Source organism: Salvelinus alpinus, chromosome 14 (genome assembly GCF_045679555.1).
Source record: "Salvelinus alpinus chromosome 14, SLU_Salpinus.1, whole genome shotgun sequence".
NCBI lineage: Eukaryota > Metazoa > Chordata > Actinopteri > Salmoniformes > Salmonidae > Salvelinus > Salvelinus alpinus.
This window is the reverse complement of record NC_092099.1, coordinates 51,016,346-51,037,475: the sequence shown is the minus strand read 5'-3', so window position 1 is coordinate 51,037,475 and position 21,130 is coordinate 51,016,346. Positions and strand designations below refer to the sequence as shown.

At 42.3% G+C, this 21,130-nt stretch overlaps 1 protein-coding gene across 2 annotated transcripts in view; it reads right to left on the bottom strand.

Moving 5' to 3' along the window:
* The window catches only part of LOC139539035 (parathyroid hormone 2 receptor-like), an 88,259-nt gene extending 67,374 nt beyond the window's left edge, over nt 1-20,885 (bottom strand). Inside the window, exons 1-5 of one of the 2 annotated variants that reach the window (XM_071341719.1) lie at nt 19,765-20,885; nt 14,728-14,827; nt 6,848-6,958; nt 6,352-6,479; nt 5,707-5,804 (exon numbers count right to left, since the gene is read on the bottom strand). In XM_071341719.1, the coding sequence (XP_071197820.1) occupies nt 5,707-5,804; nt 6,352-6,479; nt 6,848-6,958; nt 14,728-14,827; nt 19,765-19,857 (530 nt within the window). In that variant the 5' untranslated portion in view covers nt 19,858-20,885. The remainder of the gene's footprint in view (nt 1-5,706; nt 5,805-6,351; nt 6,480-6,847; nt 6,959-14,727; nt 14,828-19,764) is intronic. The other variant, XM_071341720.1, reaches the window with a different exon arrangement.
* Nucleotides 20,886-21,130: the final 245 nt, after the last annotated feature.

The window sequence follows — 21,130 nt, the reverse complement described above, 5'->3', positions numbered from 1 at the left end:
ACAGATGAACATGGTACCTTCAGGCGTTTGAAAATTGCTCCCAAGGATGAACCAGACTTGTCTTGGCTGATTTCTTTTTATTTTCCCATGATGTCAAGCAAAGAGGCACTGAGTTTGAAGGTAGGCCTTGAAATACTTCCACAGGTAAACCTCCAATTGATTCAAATGATGTCAATTAGCCTATCAGAAGCTTCTAAAGCCATGACATCATTTTCTGGAATTTTCCAAGCTGTTTAAAGGCACAGTCAACTTAGTGTATGTAAACTTCTCACCTACTGGAATTGTGATGCAGTGAATTACAAGTGAAATAATGTCTGTAAAACAATTGTTGGAAAAATGACTTGTGTCATGCATAAAGTAGATGTCCTAACCGACTTGCCAAAACTACAGTTTGTTAAGTGGAGTGGTTGAAAAACGAGTTTTAATGACTCCAACCTAAGTGTATGTAAACTTCCGACTTCAACTGTTTACTGAGATCATGTGACAGATCATGTGACACTTAGATTGCACACAGGTGGACTTTATTTAACTAATTATGTGACTTCTGAAGGTAATTGGTTGCACCAGATCTTATTTAGGGGCTTCATAGCAAAGGGGGTGAATACATATGAACGCACCACTTTTCCGTTTTTATTTTATTTTATTACATTTTAAAAAAAGTTTTATTTCACTTCACCAATTTTAACTATTTTGTGTATGTCTATTACATGAAATCCAAATAAAAATAAATTTAAATGACAGGTTGTAATGGAAAAACGCCAAGGGGGGTGAATACTTTGCAAGGCATTGTACTTGGAAGTCTACTGAGGAACCGGTAAGATGTGCAGCGTCGTGGCGATTTGTCCGCAGTGCTAATGACTCTTCCTGGCCTTCGAGGTCGAGGGGTCTAACCGCTGCGGGGAGGATGATTGTCCACTCTGCTCCGTCATCTAAAATGGCGTACATACTCAGGGACTTCTGACCACTCCTTAGCATGAGTGACATGCTCGTTCGTTCTGATTGGAGTGGGTAAGGTAGACTCTGTCTAGAGGGGTGACAAACAGGACACTGGGGCTTGGCTTGGCTACAACTTGAAGGACGTTGAGATGTACTTTCCCACATGGCTTCCTCAGGGTGCATGCTAAGGCTTCCCAATCTAGTCCACAACAGTGAAGTGAGTTCACAGACCTCAAGATGACACTGGACTACCTCTTGAATCCTCATATAGAACTCTCAGAACACTACAAGCACAGCGTCCTCATGGAGCACCTGATACTGGATGAGGCCAAGCTGATAGCCCAAGCATGTCGACACTACCAGCAGCCCTACACTGCAGCTATGCAGGCTTTGCAGATACAATACGGACAACCACACCAACTGGCACAGAGGGAGTTCACTGCGATCCTCAACGCCCCTGATGTTAGTGGAGATTCCAAGGCCTTCCAGAGCTTCACCCTCAGAGTAGACCTCCTGGTTAGCCTGTTGAAATCCCTTGAAGGTCCCCAAGGCATGGAGCTGTTATGCACAGGCCACATAGACGAGTGCTGCTCCCGAGGCAGGCACTACAGGGAAAGCTTTGTGGAGCACCTACCTGCAACCTGACAGACCTGAAAAATATATTTTTCATCCATTTTAAATTATGGCTGTAACTCAACAAAATGTGGAAAACGTCATATAAGGTGGATAAAACAATACAAAGGAGGAAGTGTTGTTTATCAGAGAACATCATGCTCTATTGGTCAGATGAAGTGACACAGTGGTCAGACGGGCAGTGCAGGTCTTTTGCCAAATGGCAAAAGGCGGCGCTGGGCAGACGCGCAGCGCAGGCGGCGCTGGGCAGATGGGCAGCGCAGGCGGCGCTGGGCAGACAGCAGACTCTGGCCTCTGGAGACGCACAGGAGGCTTGGTGCGTGGTGCCGGAACTGGTGGTACCGGGCTGGAGACACGCACCAGAGGGCGAGTGCGTGGAGGAGGAACAGGGCTCTGGAGACGCACAGGAAGCCTGGTGCGTGGTGTTGGCACTGGTGGTACTGGGCTGGGGCGAGGAGGTGGCACCGGATATACCGGACCGTGAAGGCGTACTGGAGCACTTGAGCACTGAGCTTGCCCAACCTTACCTGGTTGAATGCTCCCCGTAGCCAGGCCAGTGCCGCGAGGTGGAATAGCCCGCACTGGGCTGTGCTGGCGAACCGGGGACACCATGCGTAAGGCTGGTGCCATGTACACCGGCCCGAGGAGACGGACTGGAGACCAGATGCGTTGAGCCGGCTTCATGGCACCTGGCTCGATGCCCACTCTAGCCCGGCCGATACGTGGAGCTGGGATGTACCGCACCGGGCTAAGCACACGTACAGGAGACACCGTGCGCTCTTCCGCATACCACGGTGTCTGCCCGTACTCTCGCTCTCCACGGTAAGCCCGGGAAGTTGGCGCAGGTCTCCTACCTGACTTCGCCACACTCCCCTTTAGCCGCCCCCCAAGAAATTTTTGGGGCTGACTCTCAGGCTTCCAGCCTCGCTTCCGTGCTGCCTCCTCATACCACCGCCTCTCGGCTTTAGCTGCCTCCAGCTCTTCACGAGGGCGGCGATACTCTCCAGCTTGAACCCAGGGTCCCTTACCGTCCAGAATTTCCTCCCATGTCCAGAAGTCCTGAGTACGCTGCTGCTGCTGTCGCTGCTGCCCGTTACCACGCTGCTTGGTCCTTTTGTGGTTGGTGATTCTGTAACGGCTTTCTTCCTGGGATGAAGGAGAGGACCAAAACGCAGGGCGGCTAGTGTTCAACATGATTTAATAAAGATAATAACGTGAACACTACAAGCAACAAAACAATAAAATGTGAAAACCGAAAACAGTCCTATCTGGTGCAGAACACAAATACAGGAAACAATCACCCACAACCCAACAGTGCAAACAGGCTACCTTAATATGGTTCCCAATCAGAGACAATGACAAACACCTGCCTCTGAGAACCATATTAGGCCAAACAACAAACCCAACATAGAAACACAAAACATAGAATGCCCACCCAGCTCACGTCCTGACCAACTAAACACAGACTAAACCAAGGAAATAAGGTCAGGAACGTGACAGCATTGTTAGGAGCTAGTAACATAAGCATTTTGCTGCACCCACTATAGCATCTGCTAAACTATGTACGCGACCAATTTTTTTTAATTAAAAAAAAAAGTTTATTTAACCAGGTAGGCTAGTTGAGAACAAGTTCTCATTTGCAACTTGATTTGATTTAAGAGGAGAGAGAGAGTTGACAACACCAGTACATCAGAGATGAATATTCTTCAACTGCACTTGACCAAAGTATCCTTGGGCTCCCGAGTGGTGCAGCGGTCTAAGGCACTGCATTTCAGTGCTTGAGGTGTCACTACAGACACCCTGGTTTGAATCCAGGCTGTATCACAACTGGCCGTGATTCGGAGTCCCATAGGGCGGTGCACAAGTGGCCCAGCGTCGTTTGGGTGGTGTAGACCGTCATTGTAAATAAGAACATGTTCTTAACTGACTTGCCTAGTTAAATACGTCAAATAAAATTCTTCTTACTACTCAGCCAAATGTAACATAAATCCTCTGATGCTCACTGCTTCCTCTCTGTTTGGGTTTGGAGTGGGAACAAGACCTACCCATAAGGAACACATTGAAGTGAATGTTGTGGTGGTTTCTGCTTGGAGTAGAAAACATCAACTTCTGGAGGAGTAAACATGGTCTTGTTTTGAAGCACAGGGTCGATGACTAATATTATTATCATTATATACTATTTCTCTTGAGTCTGTTCATCCAGAGAGTTTCATATTTATCTGATAACATCACAAAAATGATACACACGCCTCGATGTGGCCAGAAGGCATGCGTTGTTATGATTGTGAACGGTCAGATAGATAGCAACAATGACAAGAAGCTGCCGTGTGGGGAATCGTAGGTGGCTCGTTTCAGCTCGTTGTATCTTGTTATTTATACCACGTCTTGTTTTGAGGTGTTTTGACTGATGTCATGTCTATGCTAATATGACAAAAATTAACTAGCTAGTTAACCAACAGCTGTAACAATATAACAAGTGCTCATTGTGCGAATGTATTTATGCTTCAATAAACATTTGGAGGTGAAATATAAATAATAATAATAATTCGGAAAGAATTTAGACCCCTTGACTTTTCCCACATTTTGTTATATTACAGTCTTATTCTAAAATATATTTAAAAAAAATTCCCCTCATCAATCTACAAACAATAACCCATAATGACAAATCATAAACAGGGTTTAGAATTTTTGAAAAAACAACTGAAATATCACATTTACATAAGTATTCAGACTCTTTACTTAGTACTTTGTTGAAGCACCTTTGGCAGCGTTTACAGCATCGAGTCTTCTTGGGTATGATACTACAAGCTTGGTACACCTGTATTTGAGGAGTTTCTCCCATTCTACTCTGCAGATCCTCTCAAGCTCTGTCAGGTTGGATGGGGAGCGTCACTGCTCAGCTATTTTTACGTCTCTCCAGAGATGTTCGATCGGGTTCAAGTCCGGGCTCTTGCTGGGCCACTCAAGGACATTCGGAGACTTGTCCCAAAGCCACTCCTACGTTGTCTTGGCTGTGTGCTTAGGGTCGTTGTCCTGTTTGAGGTGAATCTTCGCTCCAGTCTGAGGTACTTAGCGCTCTGGAGCAAGTTTTCATCAAGGATCTCTCTGTACTTTGCTCCGTTCATCTTTCCCTTGATCCTGACTAGTCTCCCCAGTCCCTGCCGCTGAAAAACATCCCCACAGCATGATGCTGCCACCACCATGCCTCACCGTAGGGATGGTGCCAGGTTTCCTCTAGACGTGACTCTTGGCATTCAGGCCATAGAGTTCAATCGTGGTTTCATCAGACTTGTTTTTGTTGCTAAACAACCAACCCGTCATTTCTGCATCATTCAATATGCCTGATGAGACAATTTAATGACGGACTAAAGCTTATCCAGTACTGCTGCCAGGTCTTTCTATTTTGCTTATTGTTTGTTGGCCTTGAAACATACTCACTTTCTCAGAAACCCTATCGAAAAAGGCTTCTTGACTAAGCTTAAAATCTTTATTCTTTACTTTAATATCCCTCCTCTCAATGTTTGGAGTATTTGTTTTTTTTCCAACTCATTTGCTTTCATTTCAGATTACTCTGCATTTCCATGTTGCCAAATGTATTTTCACACTCTGCAGTGCACAGCCAGGAAACTGCTATTTCCACACTGGCTTTCCTAGTTCTCATTTGCCTGAGCCAAACTCCCATTAGGCCTATGTCTGTTTTAACTATTGATTATTACTGGAAGCCTCTCACACTCTTTCAGAAAGACATGCGCATGCACGCACGCAAGTATGCACACAGGCAGGCGCAAACACACACACACACACACACACGTTTGTTTTACTATACTTGTCGGGGCCCCAAAACTTATTCCCATTCAAAATCCTATTTTCCCTGACCCTTAACCCTTAACCTTGACCCTAACCCCAAACTCCTAACCTAAACCTTAATTCTAACCCTAATTGTGACCCTAACCCTAAAGCTTTCTTCCTTGTGGGGACCGGCGAAATGTCCCCACTTGTCCAAATGTTCCTTTTATTACTATCCTTGTGAGGACTTCTGGTCACCACAAGGATAGTAAAACCAAACCACACACACACACACACACACACACACACACACACACACACACACACACACACACACACACACACACTCACCTAAAGTATCCGATGATGACGATAGCCACTAGTAGAGAGCTGAAGGACACAGCGTAGCCTACGGTGTACATGACATACAGACGCTCAAAGAAGTCCTGCTGGGAGAAGGATAGAGGTACTGTAGGTACAGATGTAGGATCTTAATTGGATCACTCTTTTGTTGCTGAGAATTTTCTTGCACAGCAGGAAATGCTAACTTGTAGTGTATTTGACTTTTATAAAGGCTTCTAAAGTTTGTAATTTCCACTTGTAATTTCCACTTTTCCACAGACTTGATTTGCCCTAATAGAAAATGTCCATTAATTATAATACATATAATAATTCACATTTCCTGTTGTTGCAGGATTAATTTCCTGGTGTAGCAAACTGGCTCAAATTAAGACCCTACATCTGTATTACTGTAAAGCTTCCCTAACAGATGTTACTAGCTGAAACAGCCATGTAATTGACCCAGTTGCTCAGTGGGAGTGAGAATGACAACATCAGGGTTGATCCACATATGCTAAATATATCATATACTGTATGGATAACTGGCTTTGGATAAAACCATCTGCTAAAAGACAATACAATATATACAGTGGCATTGTAGGGTTTCCTGCATATGTGGGGATAAGGCAGCTGCACTAGCTACAGAACAGTACTCACTTTCACCCTCTCGTTGCTTGGCTTCAAGAACCCAGGGCCCAGACACTCTGAGTAGTTAGGCCACGTCCTGTTCAGGCTCTCCACAAACACCCACGACCCATTGATGTCACACTTCCTGTAGGCATGACCTGTAATATATATCAACAAATCAACATACTGTATCTCTGTAGCTTACTAGGTTTCACTTGGCACCTCAAGTGAGGCAGTACATAATTCACATTTCTAAAGTCACTATAAATCCACTAAAAATGCACTATATCAATCATACAGTGGTAAATGGGAACCCATTCTCCCATGCAGACAGAGTTCTTTGTCATAATACTTTATCTGTGTACTTGGATTAGACAATACATCATTCAAGTATTAATATAAACTAGCTATGTATCAACCATACACAGGTAAAGGGGAACAACACAGAGATGTTGTGTTCAAATTATATTTATATGGGGAACCTGGAACCTGTTCTGCCATGCATACAGAGTGGGGTGTCACCTACCTTTGTGGTTGAAGTCGAAGATGTAGCTGGGGCAGGGGACCTTGGTGACAGCTGCTGGGTAACCCTGAGGCCAGCAGATAAGGCCATCCCAACCAGGGGGGCAGAGGTCATCTAGAGGAGAGGCAGAACACTCTTTTCAACTACAGTGTGTGACCGGTGCAGGACCTCAGAGATACAGTAGGAACACGTTGGGAATGGAGGTTGTTCGAATATTGAAATGTTCCTAACTTTGAGGTTCTACTATATTGACACTTGAAGACAGCATTGTACACTTTGGATAATTGTATAGCTTGATCATATGAGTTATATTGATTTTATACAACGGGTGGGTCTAATCCTAGATGCTGATTGATTAATACTGCATTCAGGACGGTGTCTATTCCACAAGTTACCACCGGCTAAAGCTATGACGTTAAAATACCTATTTACTCTGTTTCATCTCACTGAAACAGTGAGTTCATCCACTGTCTCATCAGCCTAACCAGGCAAATGCATAAACTTGATCTCATCTAGACATTATCTCACATTTCTTTTAGACTAGCATTTGATACTCAACAGCAGAGATTGGTATAAACCCTTGCTGTCAACATTTGCAACATTTTTTAAATATTGAAATTCGATCTCCAGCTGTCCCATAGGCAGGCAACTTTCTCAGTCAGTCGAAATCATGAAAGCGGATTCATTTTTATTGATATACAGTATACAAAGAAATGTAATAGAAAACAGGTAAAATGAAAATAAATGCAGCTAGTTTGCAGTCTTTCCAGGTTCAGTTTGAAGTGATTGTGTTCGCTGTGTTGTTGGCTAGCTCCTCTTCTCTAAACAACAGTGTCCTGACGAGTGAGCACATTTTCTATGCCAGGTGAAATTGTGTATCATTAGCTCATTGTTATGGATGTATCCCAATAAATGTCACTAGAAAACAACTTAAACAAATGCAAATGCAGCTACTTTGCTGTTATTCTGGCTGCACTGTTTGACCTTGACTGTAAGTTAGCCGTAGTTGGCTAGCTAGCAACCAAGGGATAAGAATGTTGTCAGCTAGTATGGCAATGGAACATTTACAACGAACTACTGGGTCACATCTCTGGCAACCGAATCGATAAAACAAACGACCAGCCGGCTTGGGTAGCATCTCTAGATTTGTGTCGGGGCTGTATCTTGTGGAAGGATGAAATAGTATGAATAAATTCATAAAAATTAAGTTTTCATGAAAATTGGTCAATCATTATTTGAATATGTTGGTAACCAGTTGTATAAAAGTGATAATGCCCTCGAAGCCGGTGTTTGGAGGATATACTGGCACGGTTTTCCGGCCGTCTACTTCGTCCAGGGCCTGACAACACTCGTGCCAATATATCCTCCAAACACCGGCTTCGAGAGCATTATCACGTGAATATCCCAATTAATGAAGTCAGTGGGATGTTAGGTTACAGAACATCCAGAGCATGTACAGTTTATTCCCAGTACACTATGTCTTCTTCACCTTGACCTTACATTAGCAGAAGTGACATGCATGCCTTTAAGAGAACCTAGTGCTCCTCTATGAATTTCCCTTACATCCCACCAGCAGACAGGCATTGATACATAGGTGAAGGTGAGACTCATCTTAGATTCAAACCGGGATAGCATATGTCTACATTCATTACCTCACAGGTTCATCAATCATTAATGAAACAAAATTTAGTATGACCTTCGGCTGAGTGAATGTAAAAAAAGCCAGAGGAAGGGAGGGGAGGGTAGGAGAGAGGAGGAGAAATATGTAATAAAACATTGTAAATTTGGAGAGTTTGAGTTCAGAGATATGTCCTATACTGTCACTGATTTCTTAACGGTTAAATTGCCTGATCCACTGGCCCCTGAAAACATAGGAACAGGTTCAAAGAAACGTGTCTTGGTTTCCTGAGAGTTAAAAAAAAAATCTGTTGTTTTAAATATGCCACTACGAATAACTTTTCATATTGAATGAAAGGAATTATGAATATAACATTGTAACATTATCTTAATTCTAGCAGCTGTCAACTGTTGTCAACTGAGTCTATTTGTTCTGTTCTGTCATCAGCAGAGAATCCATGGAAGTGTGTCAAAGTGAGTCAAACCAATCCAAAATGTCCTTCCGGGCAGCCAGACAAAGGTGTGCCAACTACAGTTTTGGGTTAGAGGCTGCCAGGGAAACTATTCAGAGAGTTTCACCTTGTTGTTCCCCGGAAGCAACATTCTGTAGCTTTAATCTCGCACAAATTTACACTGAGGAAAGCTACAGAAATGAGTGCTGATGAATCAACAAGGCAATAAGACCAAGATGATGCAGGAATTGGGATGGGCTAAGGCTGAGGGTCAGTGGGTTTCATCTAGGAAGTATGCCTCCCCTCAAGCATGATTAAGACCGTAGTGCGAGGATTCTCTGTCATCTGTATGATTCGAATTGCATTCACTACGTTGTCATCACTCTAATTTGCGTGTGCAGACTGATTTATTATGTCCTTTACTTGTATTCTAATTCTGGAACATAATCAAATAAAATGCTATTTGTCACATGCGCCGAATACAACCTTACTGTGAAATGCTTACTTACAAGCCCTTAACCAACAACTCAGTTTTAAGAAAAATAACCATTGAGAAAATATTTACAAAATATACTCATGTAAAAAGAAAGTAACACAACAAAATAACAATAATGAGGCTATATACAGGGGGTACCCGTACCGTGTCAATGTGCGGGGGTACAGGTTAGTTGAGGTAATTTAAGAAATATGTACATGCAGATATGGGTACGGTGACTATGCATAGATAATAGACAGCGCGTAGCAGCAGTGTAAAAACAAATGGAGCAGGGGGTGTTAATGTAAATAGTCCGGGTGGTCATTTGATTAATTGTTCAGCAGTCTTATGGCTTGGAGGTAGAAGCTGTTAAGGAGCGCTTTGGACCTAGACTTGTCACTCTAGTACCGCTTGCCGTGTGGTAGCAGAGAGAACAGTCTATGACACGGGTGGCTTGAGTCTTTAACACATTTTAGGGCCTTCCTCTGACACTTCCTGGTATAGAGGTCCTGGATGGCAGGAAGCTTTGCCTCAGTGATGTACTGGGCCATACGCACGACTCTCTGTAGCGCCTTGTGGTTGGATGCTGAGAAGTTGCCACACCAGGCGGTGATGCAACCAGTCAGGATGCTCTCGATGGTGCAGCTGTAGAACACTATCTACCAAGAGAGTTCTCATCTATATTATTTGTAGCCATCTATTTACCACCACAAACAGATTCTGGAACCAAGACCACACTCAACGAGCTGTATAAGGCCATAAGCAAACAATAAAATGCTCATCCAGAAGCGACGCTCCTAGTGGCCGGGGAATTTAATGCAAGCAAATTTAAATCCATTTTACCTAATTTCTACCAGCTTTTCACATGTGCAACCAGAGGAAAATAAACTCTAGACCACCTTTACTCCACACACAGAGACGTATACAAAGCTCTCCCTCGCCCTGCATTTGGCAAATCTGACCATAATCCTGTCCGCCTGATCCCTGCTTACAAGCAAAAACTAAAGCAGGAAGTACCAGTGACTAGCTCAATACGGAAGTGGTCAGATGCTATGCTACAGGACTGTTTTGGTAGCACAGACTGGAATATGTTCTGGGATTCATCCAATGGCATTGAGGAGTATTTCACCTCAATGCTTCATCAATGCTTCATCAAATGCATCACCGACGTCGTCCCCACAGTGACCATACGTACATATCCCAACCAGAAGCCCTGGATTACAGGCAACATCTGCATTGAGCTAAAGGCAAGAGCTGCCTCTTTCAAGGAACGGGACACTAATACGAACGCTTATAAGAAATCCCGCTATGCCCTCAGACGAACCATCAAACAGGAAAGGTGTCAATACAGGATTAAGATTGAATCCTGCTACACCGGCTCCGACACTCGTCGGATGTGGCAGGGCTTGAAAACTATTACGGACTACAAAGGGAAACCCAGCCGCGAGCTGCCCAGTGACGCGAGCCTACCAGAAGAGCTAAATGCCTTTTATGCTCGCTTCGATGCAAGCAACACTGAAGCATGCATGACAGCACCAGCTGTTCCGGACGACTCTGTGATCACACTCTACGTAGCCAATGTGAGCAAGACCTTTAAACAGTTCAACATAATTAAAAAAAAATCTATTTAACCAAGGAAGAGAAGGTAACCTGCCTAAATGATTACAACCCCGTAGCACTCAAATCGGTAGCCATGAATTGCTTTGAATGGCTCACATCAACACCATCATCCCAGAAACCCTAGACCCATACTGCCCCAAAAGATCCATAGACGAGGCAATCTCAATCGCACCCCACACTGCGCTTCCCCACCTCGACAATAGGAACACCTATGACTACGTGTCCAAAAACGACTCCAACACCATCATTAAGTTTGCTGACGACACCACAGTGGTAGGCCTGATCACTGACAACGATGAGACAGCCTATAGGGAGAAGGTAAGAGACCTGGCAGTGTAGTGCCAGGACAACAACCTCTCCCTCAATGTGAGCAAGACAAAAGAGCTGATCGTGGACTACAGGAAAAGGCGGGCCGAACAGGCCCCCATTAACATCAACGGGGCTGTAGTGGAGCGGGTCGAGAGTTTCATGTTCCTTGGTGTCCACTTCACCAACGAACTATCATGGTCCAAACACACCAAGAAAGTCGTGAAGAAGGCATGACAACACCTTTTCCCCCTCAGGAGACTGAAAAGATTTGGCATGAGTCCCCAGATCCTCAAAAAGTTCTACAGCTGCACCATCGAGAGTATCGTGACCGGTTGCATTATTGCCTGGTATGGCGACTGGTCGGCATCTGACCTTAAGGCGCTACAGATCGTAGTGCTTACGGCCCAGTACATCACTGGGGCCAAGCTTCCTGCCATCTAGGACCTATATACCAGGCGTTGTTTGAGGAAGGCCCAAAAAATTGTCAAAGACTCCAGTCACCCAAGTCATAGACTGTTCTCTCTGCCAAGTCTGGGACCAAAATGCTCCTTAACAGCTGCTACCCCCAAGCCATAAGACTGCTGAACAATTAATAAAATGGCCACCCGGACTATTTACATTGACACCCCCCCAATTGTTTTAACATTGCTGCTACGCACTGTCTATTATCTATGCATAGTAATTTTACCCAGACCTACAGTTGAAGTCGGAAATGTACATACACTTAGGTTGGAGTCATTAAAACTCGTTTTTCAACCAGTCCACAAATTTCTTGTTAACAAACTGTAGTTTGTTTGGCAAGTCGGTTAGGACATATACTTTGTGCATGACGCAAGTAATTTTTCCAACAATTGTTTTCAGACAGATTATTTCACTTATAATTCAGTGTATCACAATTCCAGTGGGTCAGAAGTTTACATACACTGTGCCTTTAAACAGCTTGGAAAATTACAGAAAATGATTGTCACGCCCTGACCTTAGAGATCCTTTTTATGTCTCTATTTTGGTTTGGTCAGGGCGTGAGTTGGGATTCTATGTTTTGTGTTCTAGGTTTCTATTTCTGTGTTTTTGCCCGGGTGTGGTTCTCAATCAGAGGCAGCTGTCTATCGTTGTCTCTGATTGAGAACCATACATAGGTAGCCTTTTCCCACCTGTGTTTTGTGGGTAGTTGTTTTCTGTTTTGTGTTGCTGCACCAGACAGGACTGTTTCGTTTCATTCGTTCTCTTTGTTCTTTTGTTTAGTGTTCTGTTTGAATAAATTAACATGAACACGCTTTGGTCCGATGATTCCTTATCTTCAGACGACGAACGTTACAATGATGTCATGGCTTTAGAAGCTTCTGATAGGCTAATTGACATCATTTGAGTCAATTGGAGGTGTACCTGTGGATGTATTTCAAGGCCTAACTTCACACTCAGTGCCTCTGCTTGACAACATGGGAAAATCAAAAGAAATCAGCCAAGACCTCAGAAAAAAATGGTAGACCTCCACAAGTCTGGTTCATCCTTGGGAGCAATTTCCAAACGCCTGAAGGTACCACGTTCATCTGTACAAACAATAGTATGCAAGTATAAACACCATGGGACCATGCAGCCGTCGTTCCGCTCAGGAAAAAGACGCGTTCTGTCTCCTAGATATGAATGTACTTTGGTGCGAGAAGTGCAAATCAATCCCAGAACAACAGCAAAGGACCATGTGAAGATGCTGGAGGAAACAGGTACAAAAGTAACTGTATCCACAGTAAAACGAGTCCCTATATCGACATAACCTGAAAGTCCGCTCAGCAAGGAAGAAGCCACTGCTCCAAAACCGCCATAAAAAAGCCAGACCACGGTTTGCAACTGCACATGGGGATAAAGATCGTACTTTTTGGGGAAATGTCCTCTGGTCTGATGAAACAAAAATAGAACTGTTTGACCATAATGACAATCCTTATGTTTGGAGGAAAAGAGGGAGGCTTGCAAGCTGAAGAACACCATCCCAACTGTGAAGCACGGGGCTGGCAGCGTCATGTTGTGGGGGTGCTTTGCTGCAGGAGGGACTAGTGCACTTCACAAAATAGATGGCATCACGAGGACGGAAAATTATGTGGATATATTGAAGCAACATCTCAAGACATCAGTCGCAAATGGGTCTTCCAAATGGACAATGACCCCAAGCATACTTCCAAAGTTGTGGCAAAATTGCTTAAGGACAACAAAGTCAAGGTATTGGAGTGGCCATCACAAAGCCCTGACCTCAATCCCATAGAAAATGTGTGGGTAGAACTGAAAAAGCGTGTGCGAGCAAGGAGGTCTACAAACCTGATTCAGTTACACCAGCTCTGTCAGGAGAAATGGGTCAAAAATCACCCAACTTATTGTGGGAAGCTTGTGGAAAGCTACCTGAAACGTTTGACCCAAGATAAACAATTTAAAGGCAATGTTACCAAATACTAATTGAGTGTATGTAAACTTCTGACCCTCTGGGAATGTGATGAATGAAATAAAAGCTAAAAGAATTCACTCTCTCTACTATTATTCTGACATTTCACATTCTTAAAATAAAGTGGTGATCCTAACTGACCTAAGACAGGGAATTTTTACTAGGATTAAATGTCAGGAATTGTGAAAAACTGAGTTTAAATGTATTTTGCTAGGGTGTATGTAAACTTCCGACTTCAACTGTACATGTACAAATTACCTCGACTAACCTTTACCACCGCACATTGACTCTGTACCGTTACCCCCTGTATATAGCCTCGTTATTTTTATTTTATTGTGTTACTTTATATAATTTTTTACTTTAATTTATTTAGAAAATATTTTCTTAACTCTTTCTTGAACTGCATTGTTGGCTAAGGGCTTGTAAGTTAGCATTTCACGGGAAGGTCTACACCTGTTGTATTCGGCGCATGTGACAAATAACATTTGATTTGATGCGCTATAAAATAGCATTTTTCCCCCTGCCAATTGGCAAAAAGTGTAGAATTGCAAGAAATTTGCCTTTGATACTGCAACATTTTCTCTTAGCCTCATGACAAAATGTGTAGAGTAGAATGATAAAACTGCAACATTTTCTCTTAGCCTCATGACAAAATGTGTAGAGTAGAATGATAAAACTGCAACATTTTCTCTTAGCCTCATGACAAAATGTGTAGAGTAGAATGATAAAACTGCAAATGTTTCTCTCTGCGCCGTAGCAAAATGTGTTGAAATGCAGGAAGTGATCTGAGTCCCCCACACCTTCAGGAAAGTTTATCACACTTGTACGGCTACTTACAGAGGTCTACCTAGCTATATCTTAGGCAGTACAGACACTCTTATTACTTACTTCACACTTACTTACTGTATGTTTGCCTATACAGTAGCGGAAGCAATACAGTGTCACAGACATGGGGCATGTTAGGGCATGTTTGATGTTGTATTACCGGCTGGGTTGCGGGTGGAGAGGTTCTGGTGGCACTGGAGTTTAATGTCATAAAGAATGTACATCTGCTCCTCTGCTGTCAGGCTCTCCTCAGATCCACCCTGCAGGCGACAAGCAGTGGGAGTTTAACAGTTTAAAGAGGAATTTTAGCAAAACAACAACTTTGTGTCTTGGTAGAGGTCACTTGTGTCAAAACTCAACCTACTTGTTGCATCACAGCACTCCTAGCTTGGGTGGGGAAAGGTTGAATTCAGCCACTGAAATGGAGTCGCTCTTTAAACAGGTCAATACATTACAGGCTATGCTAGAGTTCAACAGTGATAACTTTTATCTGCTATGATCTGATTACCATCTTATTTCACACAGAGACTTGAAGATTTGTCACAGATTTTTTTCTAACCTGATTTACAAGTAATGAAAGACATATCACAATGTAAAGAGATAACAAATGCTACACATTAAAAATAAAAATGTTTTTATGCAAGCTTCATGAAGAATAATGCACCCACATCACACCTGAGGAACGGTGAATAATGCACCCACATCACACCTGAGGAACGGTGAATAATGCACCCACATCACACCTGAGGAACGGTGAATAATGCACCCACATCACACCTGAGGAACTGTGAATAATGCACACACATCACACCTGAGGAACTGTGAATAATGCACCCACATCACACCTGAGGAACTGTGAATAATGCACCCACATCACACCTGAGGAACTGTGAATAATGCACACACATCACACCTGAGGAACGGTGAATAATGCACCCACATCACACCTGAGGAACTGTGAATAATGCACACACATCACACCTGAGGAACGGTGAATAATGCACCCACATCACACCTGAGGAACGGTGAATAATGCACCCACATCACACCTGAGGAACTGTGAATAATGCACACACATCACACCTGAGGGACTGTGAATAATGCACCCACATCACACCTGAGGAACTGTGAATAATGCACCCACATCACACCTGAGGAACTGTGAATAATGCACACACATCACACCTGAGGAACTGTGAATAATGCACACACATCACACCTGAGGAACTGTGAATAATGCACACACATCACACCTGAGGAACTGTGAATAATGCACCCACATCACACCTGAGGAACTGTGAATAATGCACCCACATCACACCTGAGGAACGGTGAATAATGCACCCACATCACACCTGAGGAACGGTGAATAATGCACCCACATCACACCTGAGGAACTGTGAATAATGCACACACATCACACCTGAGGAACTGTGAATAATGCACCCACATCACACCTGAGGAACTGTGAATAATGCACCCACATCACACCTGAGGAATTGTGAATAATGCACCCACATCACGCCTGAGGAACTGTGAATAATACATATCGTTGTAGTCTGATGAAAACCTCATAGCAAGCATTTTTTTAACTAAAAACAGTAACAGTAAGTCTCCTAAGTGTACTCTGAACATTTCATGACTCTAGGACCAAGAAAATGTATTCAAAAATGTTTCACGTTCATTCATGGGAAAATATGGTCATTTGTTTCAATTTCCTGAAAATGTTCAGTTTTGGACATCAGACAGTGACGATATGCATTATTTCTATCATAGTTGCCGCAGAATTTCAGCACTTCCAAAGTAAATTACCAGACTGCAGGCCAGAAGAGCAAGCAATTATTTTCAGATGGTTCGCTCACTCTTCAAATAGTCTTCTTCATGGACTATAGAGTGTTATTGTAGATCTTAGCTCTGATTAACAAATAAGTAAGTAGTGCACATTGAACTACCTAATGAGGATTCCACAGAAGAGTTTAATGATGTTGTTGTTTGTGCGTTTCTTTCCCCCTTATCTTCCTGTTGATAATAAACATGCTGTGTATTATGGTTAAGAAGTTGAGACCAGAGAACTAGGAGGAGGAGGAGGAAGAGGAGGAGAATTTAATGTTCTTCAGTTGAATTAATGCTTCCCTTTCAAATCCCACTGAAAATACTAAACATTGTTAAGGATATTTACTTTTTTTTATTATTAGCTCGGTCTGTTGTTATATTTGTCCCTTACGGAAAAACAAACCTCTTCTAAGTCTGTCTATGTGTAAGCCCTGTTGCAATCCTGAAGTAGCCTAAAGTACAGGAAGGAGTTGAAAGAGTTTACATTTTAGTTCCTGGTTGTATATCTTTTCAAAGTAAGATTATGAATGTGCTTCACGTTGCCATGTGAATCACTATTTAGACGGTGCATGTCCTTGCACAGAACAACATTTTTCAATATTACATGGTCCACATGCATAACTTATGTACTGTATTCCTTTGAATTGCAAACCTATTCATGAAAAATTTAACTGATATTTGTCCATCAATGCCTGGAGCTGAATGGGGGGGGGGAGCATGGGGACCAAGAACCTCCATTGATGAGCAGATTAAATGGAATGATTTTAGTATTACTTTGTCTTGCCCGTTCACGCTCTGGCACCCATACACAATCTCAATTTGATCAAGGTTTAAAAATCCTTCTTTAACCTGTTTCCTGGATTTAACCATTCACCTGGTTGTAACGATTCTCGTTGGTGGAAGGAGAAGAGGACCAAAATGCAGCGTGGTTAGTGTTTGTCATATTTAATTAAAACTGAACACTACACAAAACAACAACGAGGAAAAAACGAAAATGAAACAGTTCTGCGAGGTGAACATACACTAAACAGAAAACAATCACCCACAACACACAATGGAAAACAGGCTACCTAAATATGGCTCCCAATCAGAGACAAAGATAGACAATTGCCTCTGATTGGGAACCACACCAGGCCAAACACATAGAAAACCAATAACCTAGAAAAAATAACATAGACTGCCCACCCTAGTCACACCCTGGCCTAACCAAAATAGAGAATAAAAAACCCTCTCTATAGCCAGGGCGTCACACTGGTCATGTTATGAATATTTGTTCTTTTGATGTGTAGAGGGGGCATCAAAGTTACTCTTGAAGTACTTGGTTATCCATATTTGCAGAATTTAGAAGGAGAACAATCTCTCTAATTTGTCTATCAATACGAATGTATCCCAGTGTCTCAGTGTCTCAACCCTTTAAGCCCAATGTTAAGTTTTTGCAACACTTACAAAACTATCTCTAGCTCTGGCTCAAAATGTTTCTTTCTCAATTTCTTTTTTTCTACTTGGTTTATTTCAAGTCATGTACTTGCATGAATGACTTACACCATATGCCTGTGTTTGGGACCAGCGTGGTCTTTGATATGTGGACAGGTCTCTAATGTTTTAGAAGCTTCCTACTGACGCCACAATAATAATACTGACACAGAACAAATACTACTAACAGATACATCTAGAGATGAACTATGTAGTGTTTGGCATGATTTTTGAGTTTAGGACATGTACAGGATGCAGTTTAGGAAATGTTGCATTTTTACAACATTGAGTCTCACAGGATTAAAATGATGAATTCAGTCCATTTGTCATCTCATTTATACAATACGAAATCTGTCATCAGTGGATGCGGGCTAAGAACAACATTTTCTAGGTCTCAGGGAAGGGGAAAATGTTAGTCACGGCATGTCAGTGATTTAGATCTGCTGCACATGCAGGTACTGTAAGCTGGGTAAAAACATCCCCCCTGAGAACCCAATACTGAAGGGAGTAGCACATAGCGTGGTACGAGATCTTCAGTTTCTTGGCAATTTCTCGCATGGAATAGCTTTCATTTCTCAGAACAAGAATAGACTGACGAGTTTCAGAAGAAAGTTCTTTCTTTCTGGCCATTTTGAGCCTGTTATCACCCACAAATGCTGATGCTCCAGATACTCAACTAGTCTAAAGAAGACCAGTTTTATTGCTTCTTTAATCAGCACAAAAATGTTCAGCTGTGCTAACATAATTGCAAAAGGGTTTTCTAATGATCAATTAGCCTTTAAAAATTATAAACTTGGATTAGCTAACACAACGTGCCATTGGAACATAGGAGTGATGGTTGCTGATAATTTGCCTCTGTACGCCTATGTAGACATTCCATAAAAAATCTGCGATTTCCAGCTACAATAGTCATTTTCAACATTAACAATGTCTGCACTGTATTTCTGATCAATTTGATGTTAATTTAATGGACAAAAAAGTAGATTTTCTTTCAAAAACAAGGACATTTCTAAGTGACCCCAAACTTTTGAACGGTAGTGTATATATATATGTTTATTTACAGTTTAAAGGTGTGGTTTAGGAGGTCAGAATACTTCCATTGACGAACATTCCTTTAATAGCAAAGAAGTAAGATAGGAGGTTAACTCTACAAATTCAGCCAGAAGGACAACCAAATATTACTACAATTAAATATAGAAAACCTACAAAATAGTTTAACCTTTTAAAAATATATGTTTTTGATTGCAAAATACAAAATAAGTATTGGTCGTGTTGATCAATTTGGACATTTCAGGCACAATAAAACTTCATTTCAGATTTATATACCAACAGACAATATTTTCCATCATATGTAAATGCTTTTCATCCATTTTGATGTGATTTTAATAGAATTTCACAGTTTTCTTAGCACACATTATTCCTACAGGACCATTGAAGCCCAATGTGGCATTTTTGCAATGTTTCCAGAATTGTCATATTCAGAGTCCTATAATAAGTATTTCTGAAGGGTAATTCATTCCCCCCTTCATTTGGATCTATGCTTGGGTCTCACAGGGTTAAATAATCGATTCATTATGAAAGTGTAAATATGATTTCCCACAGCTGATTTTATTTTTTACTCAATGTTCAACTTTGGCAATTTATACTATTTTAAACATAATGCACTCATCAAAACAAAATCTAAACAACAAAGCTACAAATGGCTATATTGTTCCACTAATACATTACTAGTAAAGGCCCAGTGTAATACTTTTGTGATAAAAAAAATAAAAAATAAAGATTCTGGGGATAGTGCAGAACCCTCAGCACCCCTACTTCCTGCTGCTAAAACAAAATGTTATGTCATATTTCCAACACAGCTGAACAATTTGGCCTAAGCTTTGTTTCTTACCTGTGCGTCAACAAAGGTCCAGCACAGGAGGAATGAGACCAAGTTCCACAAGATCCACTTCACCATACCTCCAAACAAGGCAGTTTTTCTCATAGCTGTTGGTAAAAAAAAGCGTTGGCTATCTGGTGTTTGAAACTCAATATTAGTACTTAGGTTAAAACTGATTTGCCATTCCGACTTGCATGGTCGTCATCAGGTTCACCATTCCCGTATTAATAAACATGTTAAATATCAGACTTGTTTCGACTATGACTGTAAAATCTTTTTTTTTTTAAGTTATAAGGTTCATAAAATATCAATTTCCCGCGCAGGTGACACAAGCGCAAAAACTAGGAAAAGGTCCAGAGAGCGCCTGCAAACACATGAAAAAGTATTCCTTATCCATAACACACATTTCTTCTTCCATACAGTAGGCTACATAGCATATACACCCTGCCACGACGTCTCAGAACAAGTTTATACACCCATTCCAGTTGCTGTGTCTGTATCCGAATGTCTACACTTTTAGAGAGAAGGGCGCGAATTCCCGGTCCTCGCCAAGCTCGGTGAAGACTTGAAAAGGTACGTGCTGTTGATACAACTAAACTATAGAGCGCGTGGATCTTTTGGTGGTTCGGTAAAATACCAGTTTCTCTTCTTTCATTTCCACAGTCAGCCCTTGTCCGTTCAGTGCACACAGTTATTTCAGCATTCAAATTATTGAACAGGAAACCAACAGCGCTACACAGCCTGACACGAAACTCCACCTAATACATTAATCACTCTCCAGGTTTGACTGCACAGAAGTTGAGATTTTGTCACTCTTTTATAATTTATCATAAGTAGAAACACACTTTATAGCAAGTCTTGACGAAGGAAATAGTTCAGAAACTTTTATTTTCAAGGACCGTTTGCGTTGCGTGCTTTTCTTCTCTGTCCTCGTTTTGCACTGCTGAAGAGGGTGAGGAGCTATCCATGGTGCTGAAACTTCGTTAGAAGAACAGACACGACATTTGGACGATGGTGCCCTAGAAATACAGAAAAAAATATAATTCTTCAACCGAGTGGGGGAAACACGTCCGATGTCATACCAAGATGACCTCTCTCTTTCTCCCCCCCCCTCTCTCCCTCACTCTCTCTCCCCCACTATCTCTTTCCCTATCTCGCTCTCTCTCTCTATCTTTCTCTACACCCCTCTCTCTCTCCCCCACTCTCTCTCTCCCCAACTCTCTCTCTCCCCCCTCTTTCTCTCGCTCTCCCTCCCCTCTCTTTCGCTCACTCTCTCTCTTACCCCCACCTCTCTCTCTCTCCCCCCCCCTCCCCCTCTCAATTAAATAAAATTCAAAGGGGTAAACATGTGCTGACATTGCCAGAACAAAAACATTCC